The 23,019-nt window shown below is 50.7% G+C and overlaps 1 protein-coding gene across 4 annotated transcripts in view; it reads right to left on the reverse strand.

The window, feature by feature from the left end:
- Positions 1 to 22,920, reverse strand: part of WDR7 (WD repeat domain 7) — a 45,113-nt gene extending 22,193 nt beyond the window's left edge. Inside the window, exons 1-20 of one of the 4 annotated variants that reach the window (XM_054002464.1) lie at positions 22,820 to 22,920; positions 17,583 to 17,751; positions 16,780 to 16,886; positions 16,004 to 16,082; positions 15,690 to 15,864; positions 14,976 to 15,052; positions 14,105 to 14,224; positions 13,657 to 13,802; positions 13,145 to 13,247; positions 12,875 to 13,016; positions 12,314 to 12,562; positions 11,135 to 11,355; positions 10,397 to 10,592; positions 9,869 to 10,083; positions 7,956 to 8,719; positions 7,736 to 7,824; positions 6,311 to 6,391; positions 5,681 to 5,799; positions 4,433 to 4,556; positions 3,107 to 3,220 (exon numbers count right to left, since the gene is read on the reverse strand). In XM_054002464.1, coding sequence (XP_053858439.1) covers positions 3,107 to 3,220; positions 4,433 to 4,556; positions 5,681 to 5,799; positions 6,311 to 6,391; positions 7,736 to 7,824; positions 7,956 to 8,719; positions 9,869 to 10,083; positions 10,397 to 10,592; positions 11,135 to 11,355; positions 12,314 to 12,562; positions 12,875 to 13,016; positions 13,145 to 13,247; positions 13,657 to 13,802; positions 14,105 to 14,224; positions 14,976 to 15,052; positions 15,690 to 15,864; positions 16,004 to 16,082; positions 16,780 to 16,886; positions 17,583 to 17,738 — 3,277 coding nt within the window. In that variant the 5' untranslated portion in view covers positions 17,739 to 17,751; positions 22,820 to 22,920. Of the gene's footprint in view, positions 1 to 3,106; positions 3,221 to 4,432; positions 4,557 to 5,680; positions 5,800 to 6,310; positions 6,392 to 7,735; positions 7,825 to 7,955; positions 8,720 to 9,868; positions 10,084 to 10,396; positions 10,593 to 11,134; positions 11,356 to 12,313; positions 12,563 to 12,874; positions 13,017 to 13,144; positions 13,248 to 13,656; positions 13,803 to 14,104; positions 14,225 to 14,975; positions 15,053 to 15,689; positions 15,865 to 16,003; positions 16,083 to 16,779; positions 16,888 to 17,582; positions 18,765 to 22,819 lie in introns of those variants that run through there. The other 3 variants (XM_054002465.1, XM_054002466.1, XM_054002468.1) reach the window with 3 other exon arrangements.
- Positions 22,921 to 23,019: the final 99 nt, after the last annotated feature.

Genomic DNA, 23,019 nt, shown 5'->3' on the forward strand with positions numbered 1-23,019 from the left:
CCCGAGTAAGTTCTCCAGGTGGGGCTGGCAGGGGAATCAGGGGTGTGGTTAGGGCGGCTTTGGGAGAGGTGCGCTCTGTATCTGCCAGCGGGTGCACGCTGGGGGCGCTCCCTGCTGCAGGAGCTGGGGACGGAGCCGGGAACCCATCCCGAAACCCAACCTGAGCCACCACATCCGTGCTCTGAACAGCCCCGGAGAATCCCCTGGGCATTCCCAGCTCGGGGGTGTAGCTACACAACACTCCCTGCAGGCTCGGCACTGGGATTTACTCACGGCATATAAAAACCGCCTGGAAACACAGAAATACTGGAAACGGAGATTTCACGTGGATAAATCATTGGCTCAACGCACAGAGAGTCTTGAGGACTCTCTCCAAATAAACCAGAAGAGCCAGTATGACCCAGGAATCCCGGTGACAGCGAGCACAAGGAAAACGCAGGAGGAGAGGAGAGTATTTTACAAAAGCCGAGGTCACTCATCCCGGGTCCCTGCACCGCTCGGGAGCGCGGCCATTCCCAGACCCACGGCTCCCTCTCCTGGCCCAGCTGAGAGGGGCCTCGGGAGCCCGGCGAGGCGGCCGGAATTCCTGCCGGGAACGGCCCGCCCCAAGAGGAATTTGGGGAATTCCTCCCTGACAGCCCACCCTGTTCTATGTCTGCCGTAACAATTCAGTGCCGATCACTCATTTCTAATAAAGAATAGTGTCAATACAATCAGTGCTCTGGAATATCTGGAATTCTAAACTGGGAATAATTTCATGGCAGAGCTCTTTAAGTGCTGGGAGTTGTCACGCATTAGAAATTACAACTTAATTTCTTTAATTGCAGGTGGAAGATGTGCTTTTTCACACATAAAGTGAGTACTTTTGCAGCCATTCCCATCTCCTGCCGTTTACTGGAATTTTCTGCTCCCTTTTATGAGGGAATATTTCACTGTACTGCAGCATCTGGGAACACAAAATGGGTGAGGATGCTGCAGCCTTTTCCAGGGAAATAGGCAGAGACAAAATGGATTCTGTGCTGCTCGGATGGGGAATATCAGGCACCTTTTACCCAGGTTTTAAAGCACTGGGCCCATCCATCAAAATTCCCCTCAGAGGGGCACATTTAAGGGATGAGAATTTCAATTTTTTAAAGATCTGTTTATTGTTATTAGGATGTTAATATAACGAGCCTTTAGACCAATGATCTTTAACACTTAAATAAACTGGATTTGAAGTTTAGTGACAACTTCCCAACAGGATCACTTGGAACAAACAGTGATGAGTAAGACTTAATTTGGAGTAGTTACAGCCCAAATTCCAGCCAAAATAAAATAAAAAAAAACCCCACACTTTTTGGTACAATAAGGCTTTTTTTTAAAAAAAAAACTTCCACCAGATTTTTGATGTGCAGAAATGGGATTTTGGAGTTTCAGAGCCATTGGCATCAATTTACCTACAAAAATTTACCCACACAAATGGACCCAGAGATGAAGAAATGCCATCTCAAAAGGGGTTTAATGGAACTAACTCATCGATTTCTCTTTCAGTAAGGAACCACAAGGAACTGCACAGTCCAGTGGGGAGCTCTCCTTCCCTTCCATCCCACTCCTGAAGGGATCCCAGCGCGCGTTTTAGGGAGCTGAAGGACACGCCAGGAACACATTCCTGCCACAGCTCCACTGAGATCCCAAAAGGAAAACGCAGGAAACCTGGGAAGTTTCCAGTGCCAGCAGTCCTGCAGCTCAGGAAAGCATCCCAGCAGAGCATTCCTGCCTCACACCCCTGAGCCAGCAGGGTAAAACCACAGCAAAGATGGTTCCACAGAGCCAGAGCCAGCTTTTCCCAGGAAATATGAATTCTGCAGAGCTCCAGGGCCCCCAGGGCAGGGACCTTCCCCTGGAGCAGGCTGGAGCCGGGGCTGGGACCTTCCCTAACGGATATCTCCGTGGCAGATGCTGACCCCACACACGTCCAGCCCCAAAGCCCTCTGGAGCTGAATGGGGCTGGCTGGGAGACATCTGCTTCCCTGGCAGCTGCCCACAGCTTCCCAACACGGGCTCTGGCAAAGGCCTCTCTTCCCGAGCCCATTCCTTTGAAAAGGGAAAAGGAACAGAGCGTGCCTGGCGATCTCTGCTTTGCCATAAGCAGCTGCCTGCAAACAGCAGGAACCCAAATCCTCTGCTCCCTTGCACCTCGTAGATATCCCTCAGCTTCTGAATTCCTGTTAGTGCACCCAAAAACTCCTTAAAGCCCAAGGTTTTGTGCTAAACAGCGTGTCCCTGCGCTCCCGCTCCATTTGCACTGGAAACAGGACCCAGCAGAGGAGGAGCGCTCTGCCTTTCCCCAATTAGCATCTGAAAGGGACCGAGGTTTGGATGACAAACCCTCACTTTTTTTGGAACTGTCACACAATAGTCCACGGTATGGTGGATGGGTTCCAGTGAGTGGTTACACACAAATTAAAAGCTTTTCCCCCTCTGCCAGTGGGTCTGGGGCACACAGCGTGCCTGTGACAGCTTTTGGGAGGTGCTCAGCCCCAGTGGAACCTCCTTAAAGCAAAGCCAGCAGGAATTTCGGGTGGGAAGGGGCTGCCAGATGGTGCTGTTTGTTGTGCAGCTCCAGCCCAGCCTGGATTTTCTGGGGCTGGAAAACAGGAGGGACACACTGGGAACAGCACCTGCTGCTCTCCCTCCTTTCCAACCCCTCCCACTCCTCCCTTAAGGAAGAGAAACTGCCAGAGGAGCTGCTGCAGAACTCAGGTTATTAAAAATGCACTCTGCTACAACCTCAACAGGAGCAGCTAAAATTAAAAGAGCACTTACCATTTGTTACAGAATTTTCTTCTGAAAGATTTGATTTCTTCGAGTAAAACAATTGTAATATCACACAGAACAAATAATGAATCACTTTGGAATTCATTTTAGGTTACTTTAGAAATGAATTCATTTTACATTCCACCGGAATAAACTGTTTAGGGAACAATCATAAAGAATGACAAACAACCACAGAAAGCCTTTATTTTGGAAGAACTGCTGGTGGCTGTGGGCAGATTTGAGAGCTCCAAATGCAGTGAAATAGAGACACAGGAATTATCTTGGTAACATTAATGATCTGAATGCTCACCTGCTGCGATGTCATCATCCACCAGGTCGTGCTCCTCCTCCTGGACTTTGGCTTCTGCTCCTGAGGGATCTGGGCTGGCACTCGCAGTCTGAAGGGCTTCTGTGGTCACTCCAGCTAGAGGAACAACCCAACACCCCAAAATCAGGGATCTGGGGAAAGAATCCCCTGTTCCTGCAGCAGCTAAACTTCATTTCATTCCTTCTCGTCCTGCCTTGCTTTGGGCTCCTTCAACTCCAACCTCGCACAAGATGCTCAACCTCATCTAGAAATAGCAAAATTTGGTATTTATTTGGCTTTCCAGGGCCAACATGGATTATTCCCCATCCCTGGGAGCATCCCAGGCCAGTGTGGACACGGCCTGGAACAAGCTGGTCTGGTGGAAGGTGTCCCTGCCCGCTCCAGCCCAGAGCATTCCAGACAACCAACAAATCCCTTCCATTTGTGCTGCCACACTGCAGGTTTTCCCTTCAAAACAAACCACAGCTCACCCAAACTAACAGAATTTTAGGAATATGGGAAGCAGAAGGCCTCACAGGTAATTTCTGGGCAGAAAGGAGCTAGAATAAAGAATATTTCTTTATCTTTCCTATGCTCCTCCCTCTCCTTCTAGCATAAAATGAGACTACACAAGTCTGTTATGTCCCAAATAATTCTTATTCCCTTCAGTTCCTCCAACTCTGTATCCTTAATTCCAAGAGTTTCAACACTTACCATAAAAACCTAATCCAGATTTGCTAGTTTTGACCCACTGGAATGGTTTCCAGTCTAACTGAGCTCAGAGAAACAAAAACCACATCCTAACATCTTCCATTAAGATTTAATCCTGGGATTAGACACCCCAAAATCAGTTGGTGAGTAGCAGAGGCCGCATTTTCAGGGGAAAAAAGCTCCTTCTGAGCCCCTTGAGATGCTCTCACTGCAGGAGTATCTGTGCATTCCCTGCAGGCCTGGGACACCTTGGCAGGAGTCCTTTAGGGACAAGCAGTGAGCACTGGGTGGATCACTGGGAATGTGGGGCTCCCAGCCCTGGATGGATCACTGGGAATGTGGGGCTCCCAACCCTCAATGGATCACTGGGAATGTGGGGTTCCCAGCCCTGGATGGATCACTGGGAATGTGGGGTTCCCAGCCCTGGATGGATCACTGGGAATGTGGGGCTCCCAACCCTCAATGGATCACTGGGAATGTGGGGTTCCCAGCCCTGGATGGATCACTGGGAATGTGGGGTTCCCGAGGCCCTTTCCCTGGATGGATCACTGGGAATGTGGGGTTCCCGAGGCCCTCTTCCCCGTTTCCTGGTGAGGGGCAGTGCCGGGCGCTCCTTACGGGAGATGACGCTGTCCATGTACTGGGGCAGGTAGGGAGCCCAGGTGTCGATGGTCTCCTTGCGGCCCGCCTGCTCGATCCTGCGCAGCTCGGCCAGCAGCAGCGCCTGCGCCGCCTCCCGCACCTGCAGGGATCAGCACAGAGGTCACAAACCACACAGACACCGAGCTTTAGTGCCACTCCTGAGGGTTAAACTGGGCTTTAGCTGGAGAATATTCCAGCAGCAGCGCCTGCGCCGCCTCCCGCACCTGCAGGGATCAGCACAGGGGTCACCAAGCACACAGACACCGAGCTTTAGTGCCACTCCTGAGGGTTAAACTGGGCTGTAGCTGGAGAATATTCCAGCAGCAGCGCCTGCGCCGCCTCCCGCACCTGCAGGGATCAGCACAGGGGTCACAAAGCACACAGACACTGAGCTTTAGTGCCACTCCTGCAGGGTTAAACTGGGCTTTAGCTGGAGAATATTCCAGCAGCAGCGCCTGCGCCGCCTCCCGCACCTGCAGGGATCAGCACAGCACAGGGGTCACAAACCACACAGACACTGAGCTTTAGTGCCACTCCTGCAGGGTTAAACTGGGCTTTAGCTGGAGAATATTCCAGCAGCAGCGCCTGCAGGACACCCAGCTACAGCCAGCACAAACACAGTTCTGATGCCTTCAGTTTTGGCTTTCATATTTTCCAGATTCTGTACTGCATTAGTGTGTAACTCTGAATTTCACACAGAGTTAGCGAGTTCTCTTCAGAGTTTAGTCGCACAGAACGATCCTTTTCCAGCCTGAGAACCAAGGACACCGCTGCAGCTCCAGGCCCAAAAAGTGCAAACAACAGGGAACTGAGGAGAGCAATCTGGGAAGGTGGGACTGCATAACCTGGAGCTGGAATTGGACAATTAACCTCAATATGGAAATGGACCAAAACTTACAGAAGTGTGAAAACTCGTGACCTGGGGTTCATCTTGGGGCTGCCCAATGTGTATCCTTTGAAGGCCTTCTAATAAATCCCTACTTTATTCTTTAACTCTGTCCAGCCTCTGTTCCGGGCAGCCTCTCCAGGCATCAGCTCCCAGAGGGTCACAAACCACACAAACACAAAGATTTCATCCATTCCTGGTGGGTTAAACTGGCTTTAACCAGAAAACACTCCCGAATGAGGAATAAAAGCTGCAGGCTCCCTGCTGGAAATGAACTGGGTGGGGAACACTGACCACTGAACACCAACAGCACCCCAAAGCAGGAAGGCTGGGCTCACCTCCAGGCAGCGATCCTGCCACCTGCGTGCCAGCATCTCCAGCAGAGGAGGGCGGAATTTCTCCAGCCCCAGCAGGTCCGGGAGCATCACGCAGTGCATGGCAGCCAGCTGGCTCCAGCCTGGGAGAACACAGGGAATGCACACATCTCCAGGTCAGCTACATTCATTTCTGCTCACATTTCATCAGCCGCTTGCAGCAAACTCACAGGAATGACCCCTATCAGGAAATGGGGTTTTCTGTCCTCATTTAAAGTTCTGCAAATAGATCCAAGCACAGTTTGCCTGCTATCCTTATTTTCCACCTGAATCTTTACTTTAGCACACTTAATCCGGGTGCATTCCTACTACAGCTCTGCAGTTCTGTGCAGGTAAAACCAGGAGAGAAGCACAGAGTTCAAATACCACAGTGTGCAAAAACATTCCACATTCTATTAAATATATGTCCAGTATTATATTCAAATCTCCATCAACACCAAAACTCAGATTTAAGTGGTGTGAAAGCCAACAGGGAAGCCTACCCCAGGTACCCCGTGTCCACAGAAAAAAATCCCTTAAAAATCAAATAAAAATAACAATGAGAAAGGATTTCAGCTGAAGTAAAGGACAAGTAGAAAAGTGAGGAAGGAATACCTTCGTTGACTAAGAAACAGGAATGGAAAGCAGAAGTGTCAGAGTGCCCAGATTCCGTGCTGGAAGCAGCAGCAGGAGCAACTTGCAGAGGAAAGAAGAAGAAATAAAAGAGAGAAAAAAAGAGGGAAGTGAGGAGAGCAGCAGCAGAAAAACGGGTTAGTATCACTGGAGAGTGGAAAACAAGGGGAGGCTGTGATGATCTTCAACTTAAAAATAACACTCAGCTTCAAAATAATATTCAACTCAAAATAATGTCCAACTTAATGGGAATTCCAGGTTTTCCAAGAAGGAAGAGGCAGACATGCAGCTGCAGAGGAACATGGAGACAGCGACAGAAACTGGGATGTTTTGAAAAGACCAAAACACATTGAAATTAAGTGATTTTAAATATGTTTTAAGGCAGGTGGCTTTGGTTTGACTTCATGTTTGACTGTAAATTAGAAGCCCAGGAATTCTGCTGCTTCTTTTCATGCTTTTCCCATACTTCAATAGATTTGGAAGTTGTACTATGCACCAAAGGCCCAAAAAATAAACCTTAATCACCCTGAGCTGCCCCATCTGTCACTCCAAGATGTCCAGGATGAATTCCTGAGGGCTGGCTGGAATTTAACTTCATTTTAAATGGGCCTCTGGGCAAAAAATGTAACTCTTTACCACAGAAATGCCTAACAGCCTAAAGGAGAAGGACACAAACTCAGGCCTGGAACCCAACACAGTACCTGGGACACGTCTTTTGGGAACTCCCATGTCACCAAGCTGTTAGGGCTGGAAAAGACCTGGGAGATGATTGAATCCAACCAGGAGCTGGCCCCACAGTGCCCACCACTCCCTGTGCCAGGGGACATCTGCATCCAGGCTTTTTTCCAGCACGTGGGAGGCACAGAGTGGCTGCAGTAAATCCCTTCCCACCCCACCTGCACAAGGTGCATCAAAAAAGATGCTTAATTTAGGGAAAACATAAATGATAGCTACACAAACCCACCCCAGACTGAAACTAAAGCTTCACTCCAGAGTTTTTTGCCTGGCTTTGCTGGAGTTGCTCACTCTGTTCCAATGTGAGGAGTTCCAACCAGCCAAGGAGTGATCCTGGCACCGAGCTGGGATCACTCTCACAGAAACACTTTGGGATGAGTCTGTAGAGCCTTTATTTCCAGGCTGTAAAGCCTCCTCAGAGCCAGAACGTTTGAGAGCACTTTAAACAGGCAAAAACTCCTTGTCAGGGAATGATGTCATGGCAGAATCAGCATCTTGTACTGGTTCTGGAACAAGTCCTAATCCCCAATAATTTCATGGAGATTAACAATACATTACTACCTTGCCTTGTCCTCCCCGTGCAGTCATTTTATCTCTTGACAACAAGGTGTTAAGTTCAGTGTCATGAGCTGCAATAACACACCCAAGGGTTGCAAGGGAAGTGGTTTTTACCTTGTTTGATTTGCCCTTGTGCTGCGTGGCTGGACACGGGAGGCGGCGGCTTCCCCTTGGCTGTCTCGGGGGTGCCCGGCCTGGGCGGCCTAAACACGAAATATCCACGGAGAGACACGTCAGCTCCAGCCCCAAAGGCCTTGGGAGCCATCCCATCCTCCACAAGGTAAAGCACACCCAACCCACCGCTAGATTCCCGCCGGGGCAGCGCCCGCCGTACCTGGTGGGGCCTTTCTTCATGTGGTCCCCGATGAAGGTGGCGTTGGTCATGCTCATCAGCGTGTTGGCCAGGGAGATGACGGACAGCAGGTGCTGCGTGGTGACAGCCCGTGACACCCCGTAGGTGCCCTTCCCCAGGCCCTCCGTCACCGACATCTTCCTGCCCGGCTCCTCCAAGGCCAGCCTGCCCACGGGCTGGTTGTAGCCCGGGAGCATCAGGGACATGTGGCCCCCTCGCGACAGGAGGCCGAAGGACACGGAGCAGTGCGGCTTCAGCATGCCCAGGCGGTCCAGGCACAGCTCGTCCAGCACCGAGTTCAGGCCCCAGGCGTGCAGGCAGGACATGAAGAGCTTGGCCGTGTCCATGGTTAGATTATACTCCAACAAAGTCAGCGGTTTGGATTTGCTGGAGCGATACTCCGGGTCGCCGTCTTCTCTCCTCTGCCTCACGGCCTCCTCATCCTCATCCTCATCGTCGAGGAGGTGCTCCTTGATGTTCTCCTTGATGGTCTCCTTGACCTGCTGGAAGAGCACGGCCGCTCGTTTGCCGGTGAGGAAGGAGCCTCCCTTGTCGGAGGCGCCGGAGGCCTTCTGGAGGTTCTCCGGAGACACGAGGGCGGCGCTGGGCCGCGAGGCCTCCTCCGTCAGCAGCTGGATGATCAGCGCCTCCACGTCGAAGAACAGCACGTGGATGTCCGGGTCTGTCAGGTTGGTCTTGATGGCCTGAACCATCAGGGAGTTGTGGGAGTATTTCGGTAAATTCCCCTGGAAAACAAGAGGGCAAACTGAAATTCCCAATAGGGAAGCTGTGGATGAGGCAAGTTTGAAACGCACCCACAAGCCACAGAAATTCAATTTACAGGTGTTTATAGATAAATGGAGCTCTCCAGGTGAGACACAAGTTCACACCTCCTCCTCCTGAACCCTGTGAGAGCGTAGTTATATTCCAAACAACAGCCAAACTGCTACTAAGCTTAAAACACATTAAAGATTGCATATTTGCAGGGGGAACTGTGGAATCAATATATGCCATTGGAGAAGCTGCTCAGATTCACCCAGACCTGCAATTACTGCACCACTTGGTCACTCCCCTTCAGTCCATCTCCTTCCTCCTTCCCTCCCTCCCAAGGGGGAAAAGAGGGAGGAGGCAGGGAATGAAGGTGCTGTGGCAAAAAAGCTGAAGAATGTCAGAAAGGAGACTGGAAACCAGAACACTAACAGAAGCTTTTAAGCATTATTCTCCCTAACCCCTTCACTCCCAGCACCTTCACTGCATGAGGAGCCCACACATAAAACCCTGCAGGTACAAATGCAACGTTCCCAGTTCTGCCTGGATGCAGCAGGAGCAGCAGCAGAAACCCTGAGCAGACATTTTTTAATGGAAACATGCTGGAATGTTCTCAGCACGGGAGATTTCTCTCCTGACAGAAGGTGACAGCACAAGGCAAAGTAAAGGGATAGTGGGAGAACTGGGAGTGGAGCCCTGCTGCTCTCTGCTGGCCACAAGCTGCACAGGGGAGCTCCAGGCTGGATGTCGGGAACAGCTCCTCGTGGAATGGAACGGGCTGTCCAAACCCAGGGCAGGGGCGGAGTCCCCAGCCCTGGGGGCATTAAAGCCCTGTGCATGTGGCACTTGGGGACACGGGATAGCGGTGGCCTTGTCAGTGCCGGGCAATGCTCAGACTTGATTTTAGAGGGCTTTTCCAGCCTAAACCACTGCCTGATTCCAGATTCTGTAACTCAACCTGCACAAAACCAAAGAGCAGGATACACGCTGAAGCGGTATCATGGACAGTGACACAAACTGGGCAAGAACCGCGTTCAGGTTTTGGAGAGCTCAGGCCGAGAACCTGCTGGTTACAAGGACGGAAACTTCCCGTATTTCACTTCCTTCTGGAAAGACAGCACGCCCACCTTATCCGAGGCCTCGGAGGCCAGCAGGTTGGTGGCCAGGGTCTGCAGCTTCTGGTGGGCCACGTTTTTGAGGGCGGCCAGGCTGCGGCGGGTCATGGCCTGCTTCAGGTTGACGGCGGGGTGGCTCAGCGCGTCCACGGCCGCCGGCACGGCCTCGTCGCAGGCGCTGAGGATCTCCACGGCCGTGATCCCCATCACGCACCGGTCCAGCGCCCCTGGAACGGGGAGGGGACAGCTCAGCATCCCCAGTGGCACGGGGCACGAACACCTGGGTGTGACATGCCACCTCCCGTGCTTTAGCAGCTGGGCTCTGAAGGAACACTGCTGAAAGGATGGAATCCCCTACGTTTCCATGAGGTTCACAAACCCCCCAGTGCGATTCTGCACCGAACGCCTGGAGCGACGAGCTCCAAACAGAAATGTGCCAAAGTGCTTGAATTCTCCCCTCAGACACAGCTTCGACAGCGCTAAGAGCAGATCTATATTTATGGCCATTAAAAATGGATTAACCAAGGTCTCTGAGCTCACCAGTGTCCATCTGCCAGACGTACACGGAGCCATCGGAGCATCCCACCACCAGGTAGTCGTCGGACGGCCTCCACTTGATCACTTGGATTGGGAACAGGTGGCGGGACGCCAGCATGATGCACTTCTTCTCCCTCAGACTCAGCAGACCCACGGAGTGATCGCTGGCAACAGAGCAAACGCAGTGCTGGACTCTGGCCTAACAAAGGAAAAAAGAGAAGAAGCTTAATCATAATGCAGAGGTGGTATTAAAATCCTTTCCCTCTGTGGGCCGAGCAGGGTGACCCAAAGCCTCTTTAATGCACAAAACTCAGGCACCTAGGTTAATGCTCAAACTCGCTGAGGTCACTGGGAACAGAATTCCCTGACCAGAAATTCCCTTTAATCCATCCTTTGCACATCATGAAGAGAAAATGGGTATTAAACCTCATTTTGCTAAGCAAACCCCGGAGTTTTCAATGAATGTCATTTTGCTCATTAAATTCTATTTATTCAGCTAAGTTTCAAGAGGCAAAATTGTCTGTGAACCCTATTTTTTTAATAGGTTTAATAAAGACCCCATTTTCAACCCTTTACAGAATTAAAGCACAGTGGAAGAAACCATAAATAACAGAATAATCAAGCTCTATTTTGTGAAGCTCTTGCTAGAGCTGGGTGGGTGCTACACCCCCAGCGTTCCATGCTGCATTCCCATTCTCAGGGAGGACTGAGGTGCTGGAAAGGTTCTCCTGGAGAACTTACACTGCAGTTTTCTGGTGGAACGAGCAGCTGGGTGATTTCCCCCCCGTGGACACAGAAGATATGCTTCATCTCTCCCGAGAAGATATCCCAGATGATGACGGAGAAATCCACCCCACCTGAGATCAGGTACCTCTGGTCGTAGCGGGAGGACACCTGGTGAGGGTACAGCAAACACGTGACCTTGTTCCGGTGGCCTCGGAGCGTCCGGTGCGGGGGCCAGCCTGGCGGGCGGGAGGACGGGCACAAGCGCAGACAAAGAGAGGGAAAACAGAAATTCACCACAACAATTGACTCCCAAGTGTTTGTTCTGCAGCTCAGATCCCCAAACCCCACGCCACATGGAACACACACACCCAAGAGCAGCCCAAGCACAACACACGGATCCCAGCAGGAACCCCGGCAAGCTTTTCCCATGGAGATTTCTACTGGCACATCAGTACCCAGCACTGCAGTGCCAGGAACTCTCTGGACAAGGCAGGAGATGCTCCCTTGCCTTATCTCTGCTCCTGCATCTCAAAACCCCCACAGAAATACCCAAGCTGGCCTTGCCTGGGTCAACAGCTGAAGGGACTGCCAGCACAGAAGGGTGCAGTAGATTTATGAGTTTCCACCCGTGCATGCCGTACCTCGGCGCAGCATGTGCTCGCCCTGCAGCAGCTGCACGATGGCAGCAGGTTTGTGAGTTCCCACCCGTGCATGCCGTACCTCGGCGCAGCATGTGCTCGCCCTGCAGCAGCTGCACGATGGCAGCAGGTTTCCAGGTTTCCACCCGTGCATGCCGTACCTCGGCGCAGCATGTGCTCGCCCTGCAGCAGCTGCACGATGGCAGCAGGTTTGTGAGTTCCCACCCGTGCATGCCGTACCTCGGCGCAGCATGTGCTCGCCCTGCAGCAGCTGCACGATGGCAGCAGGTTTGTGAGTTCCCACCCGTGCATGCCGTACCTCGGCGCAGCATGTGCTCGCCCTGCAGCAGCTGCACGATGGCAGCAGGTTTGTGAATTCCCACCCGTGCATGCCGTACCTCGGCGCAGCATGTGCTCGCCCTGCAGCAGCTGCACGATGGCAGCAGGTTTGTGAGTTCCCACCCGTGCATGCCGTACCTCGGCGCAGCATGTGCTCGCCCTGCAGCAGCTGCACGATGGCAGCAGGTTTGTGAGTTCCCACCCGTGCATGCCGTACCTCGGCGCAGCATGTGCTCGCCCTGCAGCAGCTGCACGATGGCGGTCTGCGTGGCCGGCACGATGACGATGCTGCCGTCCTCGCGGCCGCACACCAGCCGCCCGTGGGCCGGCATGTAGACGCTGGCCGTGACGCGCAGCGGCTCGCTCGCGTTGGCCACCATGCTCAGCTGGTCGATGATCCCCGCGGGCCGGGGGCTCAGCTGGTCGAAGGCTTCCTGCAGGGACGTGGACGTGGCTGTGCGCAGGCCTGGGAAAGGAGGGCAATACCAGGGCTAAGGTGGGAGGATTTCAGCGACTGCTCCTAGCGGGAGGTGCTGGGAGCTGGAGTTCGATATTTAAGGTCTCTCCCAGCCCGCTGTGGGATTCTCTACTGGGAACGGAGTCATTACAAGAATAATGCTAATTAAGATTTTGAGCGTATCTGATCAGATGAAGACACTACAACTCCTGCAAGGAGGTAACAATTAAACCCCAGCCTCATGATCCGTGGGAGAAGCAGCACGGCTTTACCCAGCAAGAGCACACAGGAAGCACAAAGGTCTGGCTGTTAATTAGGTACCTTTTGCACCCTCCTGCTGGTCAAGGGTGTCGGGCACGCTCCAAATGCACAGCCTCCCTGAGGAGTCCCCTTGGATTAAGAGCCTGTAGGAAAACTCTCTCTGGCCACAGAAGAAGCGCGTCACTGGAGGACATATCAGGAGCTGTTTGAAAAATAAGGAACAACCTCAGACCACGCACCAAGCACGTGCTCAGCTCCCAGCTTCCTTCCTTCCAAAGCAGGACGAAACCTCACACAGCCCATTACAGAGCTCCACAGAAAGGGATGCACCTGTTTCTCTGCTCTGTCCAACACGCTGTACAGCAAAGGTGGAATCAAGTTCTCCACTGCTTTCCCCACATCCCTGCGGAACGAATCGCTGGCTGGGAGGCAGCTGGGAGTAGGAACAAAGAAAGGAGATAACAAATTTATAGTAATAAAATTCCTCGCATTTAAAGAGTGATTCCTACAGCAGGACATGGGCGCTGCTCCCACCCTCATGCTCTGATGACGTGAGGGCAGGGAAGGAGTTCCCACATGATTTATGTGGGAATATTCAAGATAAAACACTATCTCCACCCAGAACAAACACATCTGCACACCATGAAGATGTCAGAAAGAAAGTCTTTGGTTTTACACTTGTCATTTTTAACTTCTTTAACACCACATTTTGAATTAATTTTATAGTTTTATATTTACATGTCTTCCCTTATTGGACCAATATTTCAGTAGTTCTTTAACGAACCCAGTTCAATTCAAATTAACCAAAAATTAAATAAAAGGAGTGTTTTTCTGTTGAGTACCTGGCTGGTAATTTATAGATGAAACTTTGTCCATCCTCTGTCCATACAATCACTTTATCAGCTGCCACAAAGTCCCCACCAGTCCAGGTCTGCTCATTTTCACTGGGCACTGAACACAAGAGGGAATAATCTCCAGCATCAAAGACCTGAGAGGAAACAGGGACAAAGTCTGCTGTTATTAACCAATTAATTACACATCAAAATGCCCAGGCAGCAGCTGATTTTGGGTTCAGTTCCACAGAATTGTGGAATGGTTCGGGGTGTTAAAAACCTTAAGGGTCATCTTGTTCCAAACCTGCCCCACGGGCAGAGATTTCGATTAAATAGCCAGAAATAGGTTAAATATACAGTAGAGGCACAGTGAAGGGACTCGGAGCCCCTTCACCTGGATGTTTTCATGCAGCTCAGTGGAGGTTCCTGAGGGAGAAGCCCCGGGGCTGTGCCTTACCCTCCAGTACTTGGAGCACACGACGAGGAGCGAGCGCTGCGTGAAGGCGCAGAAGGCAATGCTCTGGCAGTTCTCGCAGTAGATGGGTTTGGACTCCTCCTCGAACACGGGCGCGGTGTCCTGGACCAAAGAGACCCGGCTCACCCAACGCCCTCCCCCTGCTCCCGCTGAACCAGCAGCGGGCCAGGCCCACGGGAAACACTGGGGCACTTCTGCAGGCACTCCTGTGGGTTTGCCAAACCCAAAGCCTCCGAGCAGCTCTCACTCCCTGGCTCCTCCTAACGGATCTGCGGGAGCACGTGGTGTCCCCTCTGGGCACTGAAGCCTCCCAGCTTCCCCAGCAGCACAGATTAGTGGTGCTGACCTCGCAGCCAGGCTGTAAGGCAGGAAGCTGGAGTGCAGCAGATTCCATTCCCATGTCACTCCCTAAGAGAGTGATTTTTCCTTAGATGATAAATGTATTTTACAAGAGGCTTTTGTGAAGAGCTGATTCACCACAGGTCTGAGACCTGGGGCAAATCTCCTTTAAGTAGTACCCAGGAAATGCCAAATAACAGGGAGCTGGAGATAATCCCATATAATGAATACTCCTAAAAATTGTACGGCCTGCTCAGCAAAATATTAACCCAAATCACTACATGGCACAAATAAAAAACAGATTTGGAAGAATTGGACATAATCCTACATTTCATTTGGAAATCAGTTCTCTGAGAAGTATTAGGAATTCTGGGGGCAACTTAAATCAGTAAAGGAAAATTCAGTAAGTTATTTTCCACTGTCAAAGAGGAAAAAGACTATCAGCAGCAGAATATCAGGAACAGAACCCTCCATCCCACCAGGAAATGTCACTAATCCAGCAGCTGGTGCCTACCTGCATCCGATTCACTTCCGAGGTGATGATCCAGACTTTCAGGATGCCAGTCACGGACACGGCCACGACAGTGTCCTCTGGGAAACACAAAATGAGCCTGAGGCACAAAGAGCCACTCACCTGTGCACATCTGAGCATAAATGAGAACCTGATCCAAGCGTTCCTGGAGCATCTGCTTCTGAATGGAATGTTTATTGGTGAGGATGGAGCAAGGAATAAATGAAAGGCATTAGCAGGAAACCCTTCACAGCAGAGCTCATTTCCAGTTCTTCCAGCAATTTATTTGTTGTGGGGATAAGAGCTGAGCATTCCCACCCCAGGATTTTGGGAATGCCCAGTTTACAGCTGTTGCTGAGCCATAACTCAAGAGAGAAGTCCTTTGGTCAGGATTTTCCCCTCAGTGTTCCCCAAACCCCTCAGGAATTCCAGTCTGCACAACAGGAACACCCCAACAAGCCCCTCATCTGCCAGAAATTAAAGCCCACCAAATTAACACCAATGAGCAGAACGAACCCAGTCTGTGCTCAGGTGACACTTCAGCCCGTGCCAGCTGATCCAGCTGCAGCAGGATTCCCAGGGCAGCTGTGGCTGCCCCTGCATCCCTGGCAGTGCCCAAGGCCAGGCTGGACAGTGCCTGGAGCAGCCGGGGGCAGTGGAAGGGGTCCCTGTGCTGTACTGCACTAAATAGCTCTCCCTGCCACAAGAAATAATTACCTTGTGTCCTGTTGGACCGGATGATGGTCATGGAGCTGATCCAGTCAGGAGAGATCTTGGATATCAGAGAATAAAGAACCTCGAGGCTGGTTGCATCCACGACCAGAATTTCAGGATAATGCCCATGGCACAGGAGTCTCCCTTCCCGCTGCGTGCCGACTGTGAACTGATAGAACTGCACGGATGGGAACAAGCACCAGTTAGGATCTGTGCAGGACAGGGATTCCTTCATTCTGGACCTGGGCCTGCTTCCCACACCCATTCTGCTGCCTGCAGAGGACACTTGCTGCCCTGCCATCGCTCCCAGCGCTCACCTGGATGCCCGTGTGAGCACAGGCCAGCTTGGTGAACTCGATGCACCGCCCATCGTTCACATCCCACAGGCACATCTCCCTAAAACACAGGGAAACCACGTGGAAAACAGGCCAGGCTTCCACGCACTTCAAACCCTTCACACCGCGAGGAACCTCACTTGAACCATTTGCTAGGGATTAGGCCAATTGTATTTGCAGAAACTCAAAATCAACTGGACTTCCCAGTCCTCCTAAATCCACACAACCTCCTGTTCCCTATGAGGATAAATTACAGAACCTGCAGGGGTTCAAATGAGCAGCTATTACTTTTTCATTTAAAACTTCATACCCAAATTTAATCAGAACAGAATCTGTGAGGTGCTTTCTCCTTTCCATCAGACAGATTAATTCCTGAGGAAAACATATTTTGGTTTTAAATCCAGTGGGAGGAGATTACTTAGTCCTGAAATCAGCCCAAGGTGGAAATTCTAAATTTTGACACATTCTGCCCTCAAATTCCTTCCTAAAAGGTTATTTAGGTAAATAATTCCTTAGCTTTTCTGGATAAAAAAAATCTCTATGTATTTGGATATCAATTGCACAAGAAATCCTTCCTGCTTCTACCACTTAACTCCTGCTCTGTGATTAATAAATAAAACCAATCAAAAAATAAAATGCATTTGCTGAGGAATTTTCTCTTGAGGGTAAAAATCGAACACAGTGTTGAATATATGGATAAACTGGGCACAAATTCCCATTATTGCAGTTCTGCACATAATAAACACTTAGAAACTCACCCACTCTCTGATGCACTCACTATATATTGCTTTTCACTGGAAGCTGAGGCCTTGGATAAACAAGTAACTGAGGCTGTATGACCAAAGAGCAGAGCTCTGGGATTGATCTGGGAGCAGGGAAAGAAAACAGGGAGTCAAAGTCTCACAAATGACCAGAACACCCATATCCCTGCTGTCTACTTCATGTATTATGTATCCATTAATATGTGCACACACATTTAATTAGCGCAGCAGTGGATGGATCATCTCGGAAGACTTTCTACTTCACACAGGAATGAGAATTTGGGGGGAAAAAAGCATTCCTCTCAATATTTACAAATCAGGAGCTGAATTTGGCTCAGTTCAATTTAAATTGAGTTTGGCTGAATGAAAAAGATTGTGCTGCACATTATAGAGTTCTCCCCAGTTGAGTTCCTGTATATCCATAAATAAGGGGAGACCTCAGAGCCCCTTCCAGCGCCAAAAGGGGCTCCAAGAGAGCTGGAGACGGACTTGGGACAGGGAATGGAGTGCCAGGAAAAGGGGGAATGGCTTCCCACTGCCAGATGGGATATTGGGAAGGAACCCCTTTTCACAACACACTATGAAGCAGCTCAACTAGAAATCAACTGGTTTAGAGCAGCTCCAAGGAATTGGACTGAGTTAAAAAAGCTTCCTGCAGGAGCAGCACGGAAGCCCAAGAGCCAAAACACCTCTCTGTAACCCTTGGCGTGCCATGGGAAAGGTGGAGCAGCCGCCCAAGCACGGGCAGAAGGAGGACAGGCTGAGGGTGCCCCGGCACAGCTGAACTGTGCCTCCATTACCTGCAGGTCAGGAGCCAGGTCCCAGAGGCAGATCTGCCCGTCGTGGCAGCCGGTGACAATGACAGAGCCATCCACGAGCAGCAGGGAGGACACGCAGTGCGTGGGGGCGCGCCGGCCCCACAGCACGATGGGCAGCACCAGGCTGTTCCCGGCCATGGCCACCGAGCGCCTGCAACTCCAACAGCGCAGCAACGTCACACACGGCCCGGCCTGCTCCCTTCCCTCGTGCTCTTGCCATCTTTTCCCCTCATGTTTCTACCATCTTGTCCCCTCCTGTCTCTGACACTTTGTTCCCTCACATTTCCCGCTCTTTTCCCCTCAGGTTTCCCGCCCTTTTCCCCTCAGGTTTCCCGCCCTTTTCCCCTCAGGTTTCCCACCCTTTTCCCCTCAGGTTTCCCGCTCTTTTCCCCTCAGGTTTCCCGCCCTTTTCCCCTCAGGTTTCCCGCCCTTTTCCCCTCATGTTTTTTGCCATCTTTTCCCCTCAGGTTTCCCACTCTTCCCCTGATGCTTCCTGCTCTTTTCCCTCATGTTTTTGCCATGTTTTCCCCTCATGTTTCCTGCTCTTTCCCCTCATGTTTTTGCCATCTTTTCCCCTCATGTTCCCACTCTTCCCCTCATGTTTTTGCCACCTTTTACCCTGTTTCCTTCTCTTTTCCCCTCATGTTTTTGCCATCTTTTCCCCTCATGTTTCCTGCTCTTTTCCCCCATGATTTTGGCACCTTTTACCCTGATGCTTCCTTCTCTTTTCCCCTCATGTTTTTTGTTATCTTTTCCCCTCATGTTTCCTGCTCTTTCCCCTCATGTTTTTGCCACCTTTTACCCTGATGTTTCCTTCTCTTTTTCCCTCATGTTTTTGCCATCTTTTCCCCTCATGTTCCCACTTTTCCCCTCATGTTTCCTGCCCTTTCCCCTACTGTTTTTGCCATCTTTTCCCCTCATGTTTCCTGCCCTTTTCCCTTCATGTTTTTGCCATCTTTTCCCCTCATGTTTCCTGCCCTTTTCCCCTCATGTTTTTGCCATCTTTTCCCCTCATGTTTCCTGCCCTTTTCCCCTCATGTTTTTGCCATCTTTCCCCCTCATGTTTTTGCCATTTTGTCCCCTCACGTTTCCCACCATTCTCCCCTCACATTTGGGGGATCCCAGGATGCAGCAGATGGGGTGCAGCAGACGGACAGACAGACATGACCCCCAGGTATGAGACAATGGTGCTGTTGATTTACATTATGGGGGTGAGGGGGAAGGCTGCAGCCTCCCAAAATCCAAAATATTATCCTTCAAACCAAGAGGGAGGGGAGTAAAAGGTGGGGGCCAAACAGCACATCCCTGTGCACACAAGGATTATTGCCCAAATGCCTCTTTTTAGAGTAATTTTGAAGTTACAAATGTTTTAAGCCCCGAGACTGAAGCAGTTTTTATACCCCTGATGTTGTTATGTCCCTGCTACACAAACATTCATATTGGAATATGGAATATCCTGCCTTAGGTGAAATCAACCTTGTATAATCCACTGATAAAGTGGATCCTGGCCACTCTCCAGCAGGAAATAGGTCCAGCACTATCTTTACAGCAACATTTCGGATCTTCCGAACGCATTGACACAAAAAACACAGTGGAATTTCAATTGTCCCCGGGCCAAAACGGTCTCAATGACTGGGAATAGAAACTCAAGTTGTGGCAATAAAACCCACTTGAATTTGCACAAGATTTAAACCCCACAACAACCCTCTGTTTGTGGTAGCAACATTCCCAGCTTGCTGAGCACTTCCATGCTTTTAGAACTGAGCTTTTCTTATCGGTGAAAAGGTCGTGTTAAATTAATAACCAAACACTCCTTGTGGATTATCTTGTGGAGGTTTATGCTCTGAACTCACCCCAGCTCAAACCAGAGCTCTGATTTAGAGGAGCATGAACACACCAAAACAGGCAGGATTCATGGAAGAACTATTTTAAAATTTGTGTGTTTTTGTGGGGTTTTTAACAGCTACATACACATTTTTCTACCTTGAGTTTTCACTGGTCTGTAAACCTGTTTCACAGCACTTCAGAGGGAATAGATCTGAATTATGACAGAAAAATAAAGGTCACTCCAACCTGGACACTTCCAGGGATGGGGTACCCACAGCTTCCCTGCACAACCTGTGCCAGCACCCCGATCTATTCCAGCAGAAATCCCTGTCATTTCTTGTCTGGGGAAAAACCGCAGGAATTGTTACTCCATTTGATGAGTGCTGCCACCCTCTGCAGCCAGAGAAGTGGAACACGACTGTGTCCCTGGAAAAAAGGGGGAAGGGAGGGAGCAAGGGCAGGGTAATGAATGGCTAAGGATTACACATGGCTCCCGGGAGGCTCCCGACAAGTCAGGGATCAACTGTGGGGTTTGCACAAAATCCACATCACAAAATCACTAATATCACATCAAATGACCCTTCCCAGTGAAGCAGCCCATTTCTGGCAGCCCACTGGCCCATCTTCATTAAAAGCTATTTAATTAAGAGCTCGAATGTAATGAGCAGGATCAATAATAGACCAAAAATCCAGTCTTTCTCCACACTGCAAACCACACCTGGCCCTGCAGAGTTAATTGTTATGCAATGCTGGATCAATTGCTCTGTCTGGACCATCACATCACAGAAAGAGAAATTAATTCAGCATTTTAAATAACAGGGTGACAAACAAAGAGCTACAATTAAACCAGGCTTGATTTGCAGGGAAATCATCATAAAAATGGAATGAAAGCAGGAATAAAGTGTCCAGATGCAACAGAACAAAATGCAAATATCAACAACTAGAACAAAAACACGCGCAGCAAACAGAAATACCTACTCAATTTTTGTGAGGAAACAAACCAAAAATGACTAAACCGGAGCTGAAAAACACCAATAAGCAGCACAAAAATCCCTTCCCACTCCTCTGCCGCCCTGCTGCTCCCACCTCAGGGAACAAGTCACAGTGTTCCCGTGTCACCTGGCTGTCAAAAACAGCTGCATTTTTTAATAAACACAGGAAGTGCCCTGCTGGGGCACAGAGCTGCTGCTTGAGACCCTGCATTTCACCATTCTGCATTTCAAGCTACTCCTGAACACTTCCAAACCCACACCACTCTGAACAAAGGGAATTTTCAAAAGGAACACACGGGAGGATGTTACAACACACAAGAGCATTAGCACACAGCTAACCTAAGAGATTTCAGATTTTCCATGCAGAAAACACATTATCAACCCCCTGACAGTCCCATTTCAAACACAGTTCTCAGAATATTTCACAGCAGGGCTCTGGGGGAGAGGAAAAAGAAAAACTACCTCTTTCCTTCTAGTTTGTGACTATGGCAGCGCAAGGCCTTCGTAAAAAACTTCCTTTTCAGGAAAAACCACATTTTAATTCCCCAGGATTTTGGATTCCAGAGCTCAGCCCCTGCAAACACCAAGTGCAGCCCTGCCAGCACCAAAACCCCCTTTTGTCCGAAAACAATCAATAATTCCCTTTTTTGCCATCAGTGATGACAAAGCACAGGAGCAAATCGACACTGCCCCAGTGCCAAACGGGCCCAAAAGCAGGCAGGGAATCACTGCCACCAAGTGCCGCCCCGGCGCCGCTCAGAACTGCCCCAGAGCCTCTGCTTCCCGCAGAGAAGGGAACTTGGGCTCGGGAAACGGAGGTGCCCCTCGTGCAGCTCTTCCTGAACTCCACGGGGTACATCTGTCTGGCTCCGCAAGCGCCAGACCCCTGCCCTCCCTCCCAAAACACACTAAAGCAAGGGTTCTGCTGTTCCGTGTGCACACCTAGCTATCTCAGCACCCTTGTGTTTAGTGCCCTCACCCGACATCCTCGAACACTAAACCTTGCAAACTACAATAAATAAACAATGCAGAAATAATCCTAATCTTAGACATGCAGCAAATGCAGGGAACACACGTAACAATAAACAGAACAAATGCAGGGATGTGGAAAAAACACCTTCCCAAAACCAGGATTTTTAAAAATATTTCAACAGAAAGCAACTATTTAAATGAGGAAACGAACAAACAAAACCAAAAAGTTAAACAATGTGTTAACCTGACAGAATAATCCAGTGGCTCTTTGAACTGCTCTGCTTGAAGGTGGGATTTAGGCACATTGAATAATCCCGGATCAATTCCTATTTCAGTAAAGCCACTAAACTGATTTTTCAAGCACAAGGAATTACATTCTGAATCCAAGACTCAACTAAACCCCTTTTCAGGCTGTCTACCCAGAAATCCACCAGTGGATTTTTACCCAAAAAAGCCCCCAAAGAGAGCAAATCCTCGGGAGGAAGAGGTGAAACAGAAGCGAGCCCCCTCAGTTACACCAGAGTAACTCCTCCCAAACACTCGTGTTTCCATTACGGAAGGAATTCATCTCAGCATGTGTGTGCACACTCCACTACCTGCCCCCAAAACACTAATACACAGCCCTGAAGAGCGTTAAATAGCATAATATAGCTATGAACGGGCATTTTAGAAAAATCCGATGATTATAAATCTAATGACAGATTAGACTTCCTAGTTATTATTTAGGGATGGAGAAAAGGGACCCTTGAGGGAGGGAGAACACAATGAGAACACCTTCCCTGGGTATGCAGGAGGTTCCAAACCTAGACGGAGAACAAGATACTAATTTGGGACACGAGGCCGGAGTTAATGAGCACCTCTGGAAGCCTCTTGCAGGTTTGCCCGGTGCTTCGTTTGAAGGCACGCTGAACCCACAGCAATTTCTCCTGTTTCCAGCTGCCACTGGACAGTTACCCAAAGCAGCTGGAGCACTCCAAATCCCATCCCTGGGTGCCAAGAGCGCCGCGGCTGGCACAGGGAAGGGAAACAAAACCGGGGAAGGCTGCGAGGTAGCAAAAAAGCGGCATTAAAAGGCATTTAAGCCGCCAAGAGGATCAATTCCTGTGGAAGCCTCCCCTTAGCTAAGGCTCCGTTAGCAGCGATGGAAAGCTCCATCCATTAATAACCTGGTGCCGGTTTTGCGGCGAACCCTGAGGGAATTCCAAAGCCAATCCTGCTCCGTTACCGGTGTCCCGCGATACCGGGGCTCCTGGGGCTCCGGCCCAGCCGAGTCTCGGGTCCCGGAATGCCCGGGTCCCTGCGCCTCCCGGTGCCGCAGCCTCCTCAGCGCTCCCGGCGCGGATGCTGCGGGGCCTGCGGAGAGCCGCGGGCTCGCCCTACCCCTCCCGCTGGGAGCGAGCCGTTCTCCCGCCCCGTCCCCGGTCGCACCTGTCCGGTGCCGGTGCCGGTGCCGGTGCCGGTCCCTTTCCCGGCCCTCACGTGCCCCGGGCGCCGCGGCCCCGCCGCGCTCGGTGCGGCAGCGGCCGGATGACACCGCGTCCCGCGACACTGGCGCAAAGCTCCGGCCGGCGCACTTGACGGCAGGTGCCGCCGCCGTGGAAACCGGTGGGTGCCGCTGAGGGCGAGCG

Source organism: Vidua macroura, chromosome Z (assembly GCF_024509145.1).
Source record: "Vidua macroura isolate BioBank_ID:100142 chromosome Z, ASM2450914v1, whole genome shotgun sequence".
Taxonomy (NCBI): Eukaryota; Metazoa; Chordata; class Aves; order Passeriformes; family Viduidae; genus Vidua; species Vidua macroura.